Genomic DNA, 12,537 nt, shown 5'->3' with positions numbered 1-12,537 from the left:
GTACCCAATACTTTCCCCAACACAGCCTGTGTCTTACTCTCCTCACAGAAAAACAAATGTGTAGAAATGAACTTAATGCACATTATCTAAGTAATGCTCTTTGTCAAAATCACTGGTTCATTTAGAGACATGGTCTTGACAATCCGGAAATAGAATGCTTTTTGTTCTGAGCTAAACCTGACACCTGAGAAGTTGTCACACCACACAGCTTGCCAGGGAGGACCCTGTATTCTAACCTTGTCTCCTGTGCCTAGGGGAGCTGTACATCGGAGGACTCTGCAGAAGTCAGCAGCAGACAGTCCTGCAGTGCTGGTTCTGCATGCAGGGTGTAGGGAGGCAGCTGGTGAGCTACGATTCTAGCTCCCAGATCAGAGCCCCATGTAGTAAAGGAAGACACTAGGGAAAACAGCTGTCAAGCCCTTGTTAAAAGTTTATTTTAAAAAAAACTCAACCTTCTGCCCTGTCCTTGGTCCCTGGATGGAAAGAGTCTGAAGAGTTACAGGGCAGCAGAGGGCAAAGGTCCAGATCATGGTATGTTTCGGCCAGTGGGTCTCACCTTTTCTGTGGTGCATATGGCAGCATAGCTCCTGGTGTAAGATGTTGCCTCCCAAGATCCATGTTTTAACTTTCTTCCCAAGTTAAGCAAAAGTCATTTGCCTCTGTCATGACCCCAGGTTGGAGATGCTGAGATTGCAGCAGGCAAAGCTGGTATACTGTGTTGACCAGCCTACACTCATTTCTCTTAGCATCCGGGAAATACCAGCTCTTCTACTCAGGACTGGAGTCTCGAGGCTTCTCCTTCAGGATGTGGCCACAAGCCTCCAGTCTGTGGACAGCCCCATGCCACACACTTTCTGCTCCATTGGGCAGACCCCACTTCTCAGCCACAGTGGGTCCCTGAGTCTCCTCCTAAGGTACAGGCAGGATCCCTAGCTCTGGGCCAGCACTGTTCCCCGGCTTGGCTGCACCAGCTCACAAGTTCTTAGCTGAGGTTCTGGCAAGTGGGGCTCAGTTAGAAACAGGCGAGACAGTGTTGCTAATTCTTCAGAGAAGTCCTGCAGTAAGGACAAAGATGACAGGAAAGGCAGACATGAAATGCCTGAAGATCAAGCCCTAGACAGGGAGCAGATGTGCCCCAAGTGTCCTCTGTACTGAAGGGGGCGTGTGACTGTCTTACTAGTATTTTGGGAAGTATACGTCACAGCTGGGTGAACTCTGGAGGCAGCTGTACCTATCCATCTGCCTGTGCGACTGTTAGCAGTTTAGTACACAGTATCTCATCTTGAAACTAGTCCCGTTTTATGAGTGAAGAAACTACTTTGCCCAGAATCACCAAAAAAACCCCAAAACATTATACTAGCTGAGATTCAAATCCTGGTTATCCTGGGTTTTTTTTTTTTTGTACCGATCAAACTTGGGACCTTGTGCTTTTGAGGCAGGCAGCTAAATCCCTGTCCCCTGGTTATCCTGATTTTTTTTTTTTTTTTTTGGTACCGGGGATCGAACTTGGGACCCTTAGGCTTGCGAGGCAGGCAGCAGAACCACTGAGCTAAATCCCCGGCCCTATCCTGATTTTTAAAAGCCATACTCAATTGTTCCCTGCTGCCCCCCCTGCCCCAATTCCTCACACAGAAGCCACCTGAGTCTGAAAGACAACCCTAATAGCCACACCAAAATCTCTGGTGGTCTTGAAGAAACCTCCCACATAGTCACTTCATTCTGGCCACATTACTTGCCTGCCCAAGGACAAGGCGAGAGGGTCAACTTACCCCTGACCATGGGGCCGCATGGAGGCTTCCCAGGCAGGCCTCGATCTCCATCTGGTCCATCAGACCCTTTTCTACCAGCTCCCGGAGCAAGAATAGCAGCAGGTCCCACTGCAAAAACCACCATGGAGGTGGTCAGCATTGCTGGGGCACCGCAGAGTGACCATGGCAGGGACAGACTGAGCGCAAAGGTCAGAGCTGCTGTGTGGACTTGAGAGACACAGGGAGCCTGCTTTAGTGCAGAACAGGAAGCACAGCAGCTCAGTGAGGATGGTGAACATCAAGACCCTGGCCTCAGAGGACTAAGGAGCCTTCCTGTCCATCTGTGGGACTTACCTCTCGTGGCCGCGTGTCTGCCAGAAGCCCCACATTTCTGGGGCTCAGCAGCAGCTGCAGTGGAACCGGCCCCTGAAAGTCATCTTTCCACAGGGAAAGCAGTGTGAGTAGAAGCCTCCGTGCCTGTCCCCGCTCCAGCCTGTGCACTGTGGGAGGCCCCAGAATGGGGATCTGGTCTGCAACTAGGGAAGAGAGGGAAATCAGGGCCCAAACATGAAAGGTGAAGAGGGCTCTGTGCCCCAATCTTGCTTGCACCCATGCTCGAGACCTGGGGGGTGTGCAAGAGTTGTGATGTAAAGGAACCCTGGGCTGGGGATTTAGCTCCGTGGTTCCTCCACCTGCTGTGCAAGTGGAAAGTCCCGAGTTCGATCCCCAGTAACAACAACAGAAAAAGCCCTACCCAGGAGGGATGCCAACTCCACAGAGCACTTGGCCAAATGCTGCTCAGCAGGCGGGCACAGGAACTGTGGGGAGAAGGGAGCCATCAGTAGCAGCTTGCTGCAGGGAGGACTGACCCTAGGCCAGTGTGGCTGCTGCTAATGCCTCCTTTGGTGGCCCATGCCAAGTCTCACCTGGCGGCACTGCAACATCTGGTGCAGCTGGCCCAGGAGCTGCTCCAGGTGTTCTGGGGACACTCCCTCGTCAGGATCCCGGGGCCCCATGGCCAGGGAGAGCACATCCTGCAGAGAGTAGGGTAAGACTCATGGCAGGCTGGTGTCAGGCTGCCATTGACAGGCCTGGGGAGGGGACCAGCCAGTGGAAAAAGGCAGAAAGCAAAGGAAAATAGGACTCCAGGGATGAAGCAACTGGGCCAAGGTGTCCCTAGAACTGGGGCTCAGGGAGGACAGCATGGCTAAAAGCCATGGGGACACCTGAGGGGAGAGATGGAGCAGATCAATGGAAGGATGATAGCTGCCTGCCAGCCCAAGAGATGCCACTCAGCTTGGGACAAGCCACCTGACTCCTGCCATCCTGGCAGCCACACCTCTGGATGGTGCCCACCATCTGCTCACCCTCAGGCAGTGGAGGTTTCAGTACAAATCAGCAGAGTGAGCGACAAGTTATTTCACGGCCTCCCACTTTTTCTCGTTAGTATTGCTTCCTGTCCCTACTCCACATCTTTATTCCTACACCCTTACCCTAGATCAGGGCCACAGGGTCAATACATTTGGCTTTGGAGCCATAGACAATATGTACACAAATGGATGATGGAAATCCAATGAAACTACAAAAACAGCCATGCTGGCATGGTAGCACACACCTGTCATCCTAGCACTTGGGAGGCCAAACACTGAACACCACTTCAAGTTTGAGGCTAGCCTGAACTACATGGTGAGACCCTGTCTCAAAACTGGTCAGGTGTGTACACGCACACCTGTAATCTCAGCACTCTATAGAGAGGCTGAGGCAGGAAGAATGCCAGGTTCTATCCAGCCTGGGGAACTGAGCAGGACTGTCTCAAAATTAAAAGTCCTGGGTTTAATCTTAAGTATGCCCAAAACAAAACACAACCAAAACCAAACAGGCTTAATTTGGTCTACAAACTATTTGCTAACCCTCTAGAAAGTCTAAAGTTTTTAAACTGAGGTAGGAAAACTGATAGTTCATTCTTACTGCCTATGACTAAGAAAGTGATCATCCCCCACACGGAGGAACGTTAATCACACCTGACCCGGCACGAATGCCCCTGACAGCGTCACGCTCCACAGCCACACACACCTGTGCCCACTGCCGTCTGTGAAAGGCGCGCTCGAGCTTCGGAGGACGTCAATGTGGAAACTACCTTACCTAATCTCAGTAACAGGTGAAACAAACTAGCCAGACAACATGGAAAGCTGCTGCAGCAGACGTGGGAAAGGACGGAAACCAGGAGAGCGCGGGGAGGGGAGCAGGGGCCGAGGGCGCAGGGAGCTGTGTACTTTTATCTCGGAGATGAGGTGGGAGGGGAGGGGAGCGCGGTGCTCACAGGCGCGGGAGCAGCCCCTCCGCTCCCCCCGGGCAGCTGGGTCCGGACCCTGGGCACGAAGCGTTCGACTCATGGCCGCTTTCACCTCCCTCCTGATCAGTGCTGCAGGGCGGGGAAACAGGAACGGGTCACTCGGGCGCCCCGTTTCCAGCTGCCCACGGCTGCCAGGCGGCTGCTCAGAATGGGGCACAGTCTCACCTGTGATGTTGGCTGACAGCCACGCACAGGCCTTCTCGGTCGCCAGCCCCACAGCAATGCTCTCCGCGCTGCTTAGAACCTGAAGAGGGCAGATTCGAGCCAGGTGGGGACAGCGAAGGGCCCCGAGTCAGGCCCGGCCCGGCCCGCCGCGCCCCGCCGCGATGCTCGCGCGCACCCACGTGAGCGCTCACGCATGCGCACTCATTCACACAGGACGGACAGCGGGCCCTCGGCTTCTTCCCTACTACATACAGCTGCGGGGGTCTCCTCCGGAAGCAGTGCCCGCACGGCCCCAGGGCTCTTCCTTTGGCAGAACCTCAAAGAAGGCAAGAGGCGGCTGTGAGGTCCGCACACAGGAGGCGCTACCCACCTCCCACACCGCCCCAGATGCCAGAGGAGGTAGAAGCCCACCGCGAGTCAGCCATGACCTTCGTGCCTAAAGCTACATGAGCCTAGAGCAGAGAGAGGAAAGGGGGGTGGGGGGAGCCAAGAGAAAAATGAGTGGAGAAGAAGAGTGGAGGAGAGAAGGTCCAAGGAGACAGCGCTTCTTACTCCCGCCCCTGGGTTAATGCCTGGGCCCCGTCGGGGCACAGCTGGGAACACAGAATCTCCAACAGCTGGGCTGGATCTGGATCGCTCCCTGCCTGGCCTTGTGTCACTCGCTGCTCCTGGAGAAGTGACTCTGCCTGGCGTACCAGGTCTGCCACCAGCGTTGCCCTGCAGCAGGGACAGCAAGGTTTGTAGCTGGAGAGGTTGAATCACAAAGGGGCTTCGAATTCAAAGAGATGCGATTAGAACCCCTCCAGGGTCTGTCTGCCAGCCTCCCGCCCCTCCTGCTGGCTCGCTCACTCTGGCAACATGGTGCTTCACGGGGCAGATGATAGGGCTAGGCCAGGGATCCTCCGGGTGCTCTTACTTGATGTGTCTGACACAGTTTGACCCGATCCTCTCCGCCACGAACTCCACGGTCCTGCGCAGTGAGGGGGGCTGGTTGTGGAAGAAGGCCTGCGCGAGCTGGGCCTGCGAGGACAGCAGTGCTGTGAGGCCCCGCCCGCCTTCCCCCGCTGGCAGCCACACCCACCTGCCACTCTCCTACCTGGAGGCCCTGGCTGCTGGGGGCGGGCTGGGGCCCCAGGCTGGTGGTGGGGGTGGGGGTGATCTTCCTCACAAAGCCCCCACTCCGTCCACTGCTACCTGAAACCCACGAAGCGAGCAGTTTCCGGAGCTCTCCTGCAACAGGCACGTCTCAGAATTCTGTCCCAGAAGCCCACCCTTGCCCGCACCTCCCAGACTGTGAGGACAGAGCAGCTGGGGGTGGGGGGAGGCAGGCAGGACAGGGGGCTCTGGCACTCAGAGACGAGCCTTGCTCACCGATGTAGGGGCAGCAGGTGTAGAGCAGCTGCTGGTCCACCACAGGCACACTGTCCTGTGGAGAGGAGGGCGGCGTTGGTCCTCCCCAGCCTGCCCGGGACAGCCATCGGGTGGGTAGGAAAACTACGTGAAGTGTGAGTTTCCCTGGGCTTGCCTTCCTGGGCTTCCCAGATGGCTCACTGTATTCCTGGGTCCCCTGCCTCAGGCCAGACCTCAGCACTCACCAAGCCACACTCTGATGCAGCTGTGTCTACCTCAAAGGCCTCCACCTGACCCTCTTCCAGAAAGAAGAAATCCTCAGGGACTGTGGGAATCTGGCAAGAGATGGAAGCCATGCTCTAGCTGGCACTTCTGAGACTCTACACTGTTCAACTTCAGGGAAATCCTCCCCTGAAGCAGACCTGCCCTAAAGGTCCCTGTGGACCTGCCTGCTCCTGTCCTCTCCCTGCTCCAGCGTTGCCCCCATGTCCAGACCCTCAGGCTGCCCACCTGGAAAAGCCAGCCCAGGACAGCCAGCAGGAGCAGCTTGTTCAGGACACTCATCTCTCCCTCACCCTTCCGTGACAAGATCAAGCTCCTGAAAGGTAAACGGAGGATATGAAGGGACCACGCACACAGGGACAGGACAGTGAACAGATGCCACTGCTGAGAAGACTGCTCTCAAAACACAGACCTCACAGGCACTGTTGTCATGTAGGCAGCCAGCATTTCCTAGGGTCCCCTGCCATGCCTCTATCACCTCTGCTGGGCCACAGGAGACAGAAAAGGGCCAAGGACAGGGCACACCATCAAACAGACCCCACTGTGAGGTCAGCCAGCCTCTTCTCTAGGCTCAGGGCTAACTGGAACTGCACAGAAAGCCCAGGATGCTGAGCCTGTTTTTTTTTTTTTTTGGTAACAGGGATCGCACTCAGGACCTTCCACTTGTGAGGCAGGCAGCGGAACCACTGAGCTAAATCCCCAGCCCCTGCTCAGCCTCTTTAGGAGCAGGAAGCCTGACCACTGCAGCCCCACACACTCGTTTTTGGAGGTTTTTTTGAGACAGGATCTCGCTATGTCATTGAGGCTGCCCTCGAACTCACCATGTAGCCCAGGTTGGCAATCCTCCTGCCTCAGCCTCCCGAGGGCTAGGATTATAGGCGTGCACCACCACATCTGGCCACAAGTCCTCTTCTCAGCCTTGTCTACTCACCGGTGGAGGTGCAGCAGGAGAGTGAAGACACTCCGGTAGTAGTCCAGCAAGGGGACGATGTGGTCGGCAAAGGAGAGGAACTCTACCAGCCAGGGTACTGTGAGCACCGCCCGGCGGGCCTGGAGCCCCTGCTGCAGCAGTGCGCGCACATCCAAGACAGGAGGAACCTGGGAGAGCCAGGGCTTGGTCAGCAGGCAAGAGGCTTGGTGCTTTTTCTCACCTGCCAGCTTTCCAGAACAGCCAAGCAAACAGGCAGTCTCTGTGCTGTGCCGGTCCTCCCAGCACCCTCCTGCCCAGGACATTGCACACATTCACCTGCCTCCTGAGGGCCACAATGGAGTCCTGAAGCTCCCGGCTCAGGGGGGGTTCAGGCCCCCGGTATGGCAGGAAAGCCACAAAGCCCAGAAATTTAGCCAGAAGTCTCAGGCTAAGAAGCACCAGAGCAAACTGCCTCCGTTCACCCTGCACGGAACCCAGAGAGTAACAATGACAGTCGTAAGGCTTTCAGAACGTTTCCAAATGTGCCTTCTGTCCCAGGTCAGACCCCATTCTTCCCCTGTTCTACTAACCTGCCAGTCCACATCTGACTCCCCGTCCTCATCTCCAGGCTCATGCTGAGGCAGCGAGAGGTCATTGAGCTCCTGGATCTTCAGGCTCAGACTATCCATGAGATGCTGATTAAACTGGAAGCTGGGGCAGGAAGGGAGCAAAAATGTAAACACTGGAAGAGGTGTGAGAACCAACACTGAGGAGAGGTGCTCCAGACAGGAAGTACCTGCAAGTAGACTGGGAGACTACAGAGCAAGGAAATTACCTACATGGGTGAAAACAAGTGAAACAAAGCCAGAAAAGTATGAGCTGGAAGGAGCCAGAGACCACTTGGTCCTATCCTGTTACATCCCAGGGAAAGGAAGGAGTTAGTTGCCCTTTTAGGAAACTAAATCTCTCCTAACCTCTACCCTGCTCCCTGCCAGACAGAGGACTTTTACCTGCTAGCACTCAGGATGAAGTCCCTGAAGAATCCTTGACAGCCCGGGAAGGTGGGGGGTGGGCAGGGCCCCCCGCTGCTTGGAGGGGCTGCAAGTCTTTCCTGGAGCCGACGCAGGCGCCCCAGCTTGTCAGCTCCCAGCATGTTCAGCACATCTGGGGCCTCACCCAAGAGTGGGCCCCCAGCACCACCAGGGCTCTGGCACATCTAGGGTGGCCGGAAGGGGGAGACGGGGCAAACACAGAATCGACAAAGTAAGGAATGTTTATGGAAAGCTAACTCCACGTCAGAGGCTCTGGATAGTTTCCGAGGCAGGGATTATGTTTTTATTCTAAAGGTAAAGAAAGTGAAACTATAAGAGTAAGCACTTGCTCAGGGTCACTAGAGCTGGGTGTGACTAGGCTTGACTACTAAGCCTGTCCTTTCTCTACCATGGCACAAACCAAGGAAAAGAAGGTGCTAACAGGCTGGGGAGGACATGAGGTGTGGGGCACAGGCTACGGGGCAGATCAGAGTGCTGTTTCTGCTCTGGCACCTAAGTATGAACTACTGCCCAAAGAACCTGCCTAGAGTGCCACCCTTTCCCTGGTGGCCTACAATACCTGTTGGTCACTGTAGGTTAAACTCCTGCCATGGCTATTACCTGAAGAAGTTGTTTTTGGAAAAGCCGAACAAAGTGGCTGTGGCTGCAGGCTGCAGAGAGCTGACCCATCATGGCTCTGAGGAGTAAAAGGCAGGCATGGAGTGTGGGAAGGAGGGCAGAAGAAAGACCTAAGCAAGCAAGCCAGTCCTTGGGCTTCTCCACCATTTCCCAGACTGAAGCAGAGCTGGCCTGCTCAGGGTGTGGGAGGGGCTGAGGAACCCTCTCTCAGCCCCGAGATGCCACCAGGATAGAGGTCCACTTAACCAAACAAAAAATGCCACCTCCGGGTCTGCAGGCCAAGCTGAGGGACAGTCAGCTTCATGGCCTACACGCATGAGCAATTGGGTAGATGAGGGCACTCACTACACAGCCTGGCCAGCTACCTATGCAAAGTCACCAGACTTGCTTAAACTACATGACGGAGAAAATGGAAGTGGAAGGAGTCTTGTCAGTGGCTCGGGCTAAAATGTAAGCAATTCGAATTCAGCCCTTTGCGCTTCAGAGTGGAAGGACCAGACAATCAGATCCCATGTGAGCACAGGCAGAACTATTAAGAACTAGGCCAAAGGAGAAAACAGCTTTAGGATGGCAAGAGTGGGGAAGGCCTGCCTTCAGTGGCTCACTGAGCTGCCTGCTCACTGTCAGAAGCAAGAAGAATGGTGACCAGGGTCTGCGCACCCACCTGATCCTGCTGCCCAATCCCTTCTCAAAGTCCCAGCCGGGCTCCTCGTGGCGATCTTCCCACTCTCGAAGCACCTCGTAGAACACATCCCTGACAGACACACAGTGCCCAGTGAGGCGCTGCACAGCCGCCTCACTCATTCCAGGCGTGGCCTCCTTGCTTGGAAAGCCAAGGCTGGCTCTACCCACGGCCCGTTCCTTAGCCTCCAAATTTCTGTGGAGATGCCACAGACCCAGCTACTGGGCATTACAGGCATGTGCGCTTCTGTGGGCAAGGAAAGTCAATCTGGGCACATGCTTGTCTGAGAAAAGGACTACAGTCATGCGCCATGAGATGGCCAAGCTCAGGGTCCAAGTGCACGAGCACGGAACAGCGACAGCCCTTGTGATAGTCGTCAGGAAGGGCCCAGTGGGACTAACCCTCCACTTGTCCGCCCAACTTCTAGGTTCTGTGACAACAAAACAGCTGCCTATTCCAGAGAAACTGTTTCCTTGTCCTCTCCCCCGAAGTTCCCTTTTTCTTTTCACCTTTGTTTTTTAAAAGTATGAAAGGCCCGGTCACTGGAGAAATTGGCACGATTGTCAGTCTCTGGCTGAAAGGAGACAGCTTGAGCAGGGGGTGGCATCATCAGAGAGACCTGAAACATGGCAGTGACATTAGGACAAAGCCTGATGAGCCATCGTCAGGAGACGTGACCCCTTGTCTTGCCGAGTTAGGCCACAGGTCATTTGATGGTGGAGAGCAGGCTGCCTGAATCTGTGAAAGCTGGGAAGGGCAAGTCCGGGCCAGTGGGCACTTAAGCTGGTGTCACTACCTTGGCAATGCTGCCCTCATAGGCAGCTCGAAGGCGGCCTTGCAGAGCAGGGGAGAAGCACAGCAGCCGCTCATTCTCAGCCAGCAGCTTTAAAGTCCCTTTGTCCAGGTAGGAAAGAATCCTGCAGGGACAAGAACACGCATGACTGGGACCAGACTACACAGGAAGCAGCACCTACACACCACATGCAGCATGTCCGGAACATGGAGCAGGTCACAAGCCCAGGTGTGTATGGCAAGGGCAGGAGCCAAGAGTCAAGGTGATGGAGACAAACAATGATAAAGTGAGACCCTGCAGAGGGAGCAGAGAACAAGCGAGCAGGCCAGAAATGTCAGCAGTGAACCCAAGATTGGCCAGCAAGCATATCTGATTCTTTGAAGGGATAAATCCATAGCTATGACACCAAATTTTTACAGACAAGAAAAGGTCCAGGGGGCACCAAACCTGTGTTAAGCACAAGTGTATCTCAAATGGCCAAAGAACTAGGCAGACAAGGAGTAAGGCCCAAAGGCCTCAGCCAGGGAACTCACTGAAACTGATGCTCCAAAACCTGGACCGCGAAAAAGACACAGTCGTGGATGCTCTGGAACAGCGGGCTTTCCAGGGAATCTAGAATAGCAAGGAGCTGTCAGGAAAGACTGTCCCATCTGCAGAGCCCACTCTCAAAACGAGTCTTGCTCAAAGAGCCAGAGTACCTTGACTTGGTTCAAGGTCACTGTCCCTGGCAGCCATCATCCTCCGTGCAGTAAGGAGCTGAAGGACGAAGAAAAGCTCCAAGAAGAGGTTTGGTACCAGATTTTCTGGATACAAAAAGAAATGCCCTTGTATTGTGTACCATTTGGAGCTGGGGCTCAATTCTGTGTGCCTGGCTGATCCCCTTGCTCAGCAGTGCTGCAGGTCTCTGGGCTCACTCACCAGCAATGCAAGAGGAGTAGACCAGTGCTACCACCTCCAGGCGCTGGCGGGAAGACACCCTGGCGGGGTCTGCGAGCTCAGCCACGAGGCTTGCGGTCCGGCTGGGGAGGGGCGGTCCCGACTCTGGGGTGGGACAGGTGGGGGTTGGTGACTGTTGCAGCTGCTTAGAGCTATGGGGACAGAGAGATATCAGGAGCAGTCAGCCTGGCTTTCGGGCCACAGTCAGTCGGGCCCCTCAAAGATACCAACAGCCCAGGCATCAAACCCAGAGGCCCCGGGGAAATCGCTTTCGAGGAAGAGCCCTGCAGGTCCCCCACGGGGAGGAAGCGGCAAGGCCATACCGCTCCTTCCTGAGCATCGCCCGCTCCTCCTGCAGACTTCTGCACCCCGGGGGAAGGCCAAGGCCCCACGGGCTAGTGTCCAGGGCTGAGGGTTGGGAACTGGGGACACAGCTGATTGGGGGTGAGGTGAAGCAGGTCTTGGGCTTGGATAGTGACCGCTCTTCGCTCACCGGAGTTGGGTTGATCCTGCGTGAAGGCTTCGTCCTGCTGAGAGTGGTCACAGGCTGCCTCACATTTCTATCTCCAAGCACCACTCCCTCTATCACCGCCACTGCCCGGCCTCTCGAACAGGCCTCGCTGCTACAGACCGCTCACCCCCAACCTGTTGGCCTCGACCGCCCGGCCTCGGGCTGGTTCTCACCCTGCGGGCCCGGGGGGCACCGAGCCTACGGGAGGGAACTCCTCCAGGTTGCTGAGGTTCGGCGGATCCGAGAGCGCCGGGGCGGGGCTGCTGGGGCTGCCTGCGCCCTTCGGCCTCCGGGCCCCGGCCCAGGGCGGGCTGTTCCCGCCGCCCCCGTCCTCCGGGGCCCCGGGGACCCAGCGCTCGCGGCCCGGTCCCGCACCCGCACCCCGTCTCCGGCCTCCGCGGCGGGCGAGCGGGGCTTCGGTGGCGGCGGCGGCAGCCGCGGGCTCGGGCGCAGGGAAGAGCTGGCTGCGCGCCCCACGGCCGCCCCGCGCCGGGCCCGCCGACCTTCCGGGCAAGGCTGCCGTGGCGCCCGGGGCCTTGGCGGGGGTCGGCGGACCCTGCGGGAGGACGCGGCCGCTTTGCTCGCGCAGGAAGTTCAGCAGGAACGGCACGAAGTCCTTCCGCAGCGGCAGGAGCGCGCGCAGCGCGGCCTCCTCGCCCGGGCTCTCCTGCGAGGGGAAGGGGAGGTCGGGGGCGTGCCGGCAGCGCAACGGGGTGGCTGGCGCCGGGCCACGCTGGGGACGCCGTTACCTCCGAACTCCCGGGGCCGCGCGCGATCCACCGGACAGCGGCTGCGACTGACACCTCCTCCCTCAACAGAGACACCAAAACGGCCGCCATCCTGTCCGGGCGCTCTGGGCACTGCGCAGGCGCCGGCCAGGTTCTGTCTGCCTGGAAGGGGCGGGGCCGGCGGCAGAGCGGCCCTTGGGCTGCGGGGCGGGGTCGGGGCGGGGTCTGGGCGGGGCTTCGGTTCAGACCCAAGAGAAGAGTTCTGAGATCCCAGTCTACATCTTCCTGCTGGGAGCACACTGACCCTCCCAGGAACTGGACCGAAACCACGCAGGGCGTTACCTAACTTGTCTTTATCCGTCTCAGTTTCCAGCACACACCATCAATTGATTAGCCATTTGTTTTTTAC

The 12,537-nt window shown here is 56.9% G+C and overlaps 2 protein-coding genes across 18 annotated transcripts in view; one reads left to right on the top strand and one right to left on the bottom strand.

Annotated features, from left to right (window-relative positions):
- Nucleotides 1-12,537, top strand: part of Stard9 (StAR related lipid transfer domain containing 9) — a 170,109-nt gene that overhangs the window by 135,464 nt on the left and 22,108 nt on the right. The gene's annotated exons all lie outside the window — the stretch shown is intronic.
- Cdan1 (codanin 1) lies at nt 413-12,281 on the bottom strand. 6 transcript variants are annotated; one of them, XR_002388368.2, is made up of 28 exons: nt 12,150-12,281; nt 11,574-12,067; nt 11,213-11,419; nt 10,872-11,041; nt 10,652-10,756; nt 10,487-10,565; nt 9,957-10,077; nt 9,670-9,779; nt 9,143-9,232; nt 8,461-8,536; nt 7,819-8,024; nt 7,399-7,519; nt 7,145-7,291; nt 6,830-6,996; nt 6,127-6,214; nt 5,862-5,951; nt 5,638-5,692; nt 5,363-5,496; nt 5,183-5,286; nt 4,819-4,983; nt 4,519-4,582; nt 4,267-4,345; nt 4,069-4,170; nt 2,675-2,782; nt 2,503-2,566; nt 2,103-2,284; nt 1,770-1,877; nt 413-1,055 (listed from the first exon to the last, which is right to left on the bottom strand). XR_002388368.2 is itself a non-coding variant. In XM_013078387.3 (28 exons), the coding sequence occupies exons 1-28, from the start codon at nt 12,237-12,239 to the stop codon at nt 930-932; spliced, it is 3,699 nt and encodes a 1,232-aa protein (XP_012933841.2). In that variant the 5' UTR covers nt 12,240-12,281; the 3' UTR covers nt 413-929. The 6 variants fall into 6 exon arrangements, 3 of the variants coding, with proteins under 3 accessions (XP_012933841.2, XP_012933842.2, XP_012933843.2); XR_002388369.2 differs by having other exon boundaries at nt 4,022-4,170; nt 5,183-5,236; XR_002388367.2 differs by having other exon boundaries at nt 5,183-5,236.

The sequence above is a fragment of the Heterocephalus glaber genome, unplaced genomic scaffold (genome assembly GCF_053883595.1).
Source record: "Heterocephalus glaber isolate CG9 unplaced genomic scaffold, H.glaber_assembly_v1.0 deba00000809, whole genome shotgun sequence".
In the NCBI taxonomy this organism is placed as follows: Eukaryota; Metazoa; Chordata; class Mammalia; order Rodentia; family Bathyergidae; genus Heterocephalus; species Heterocephalus glaber.
This window is presented reverse-complemented; position numbering and strand designations above follow the sequence as displayed.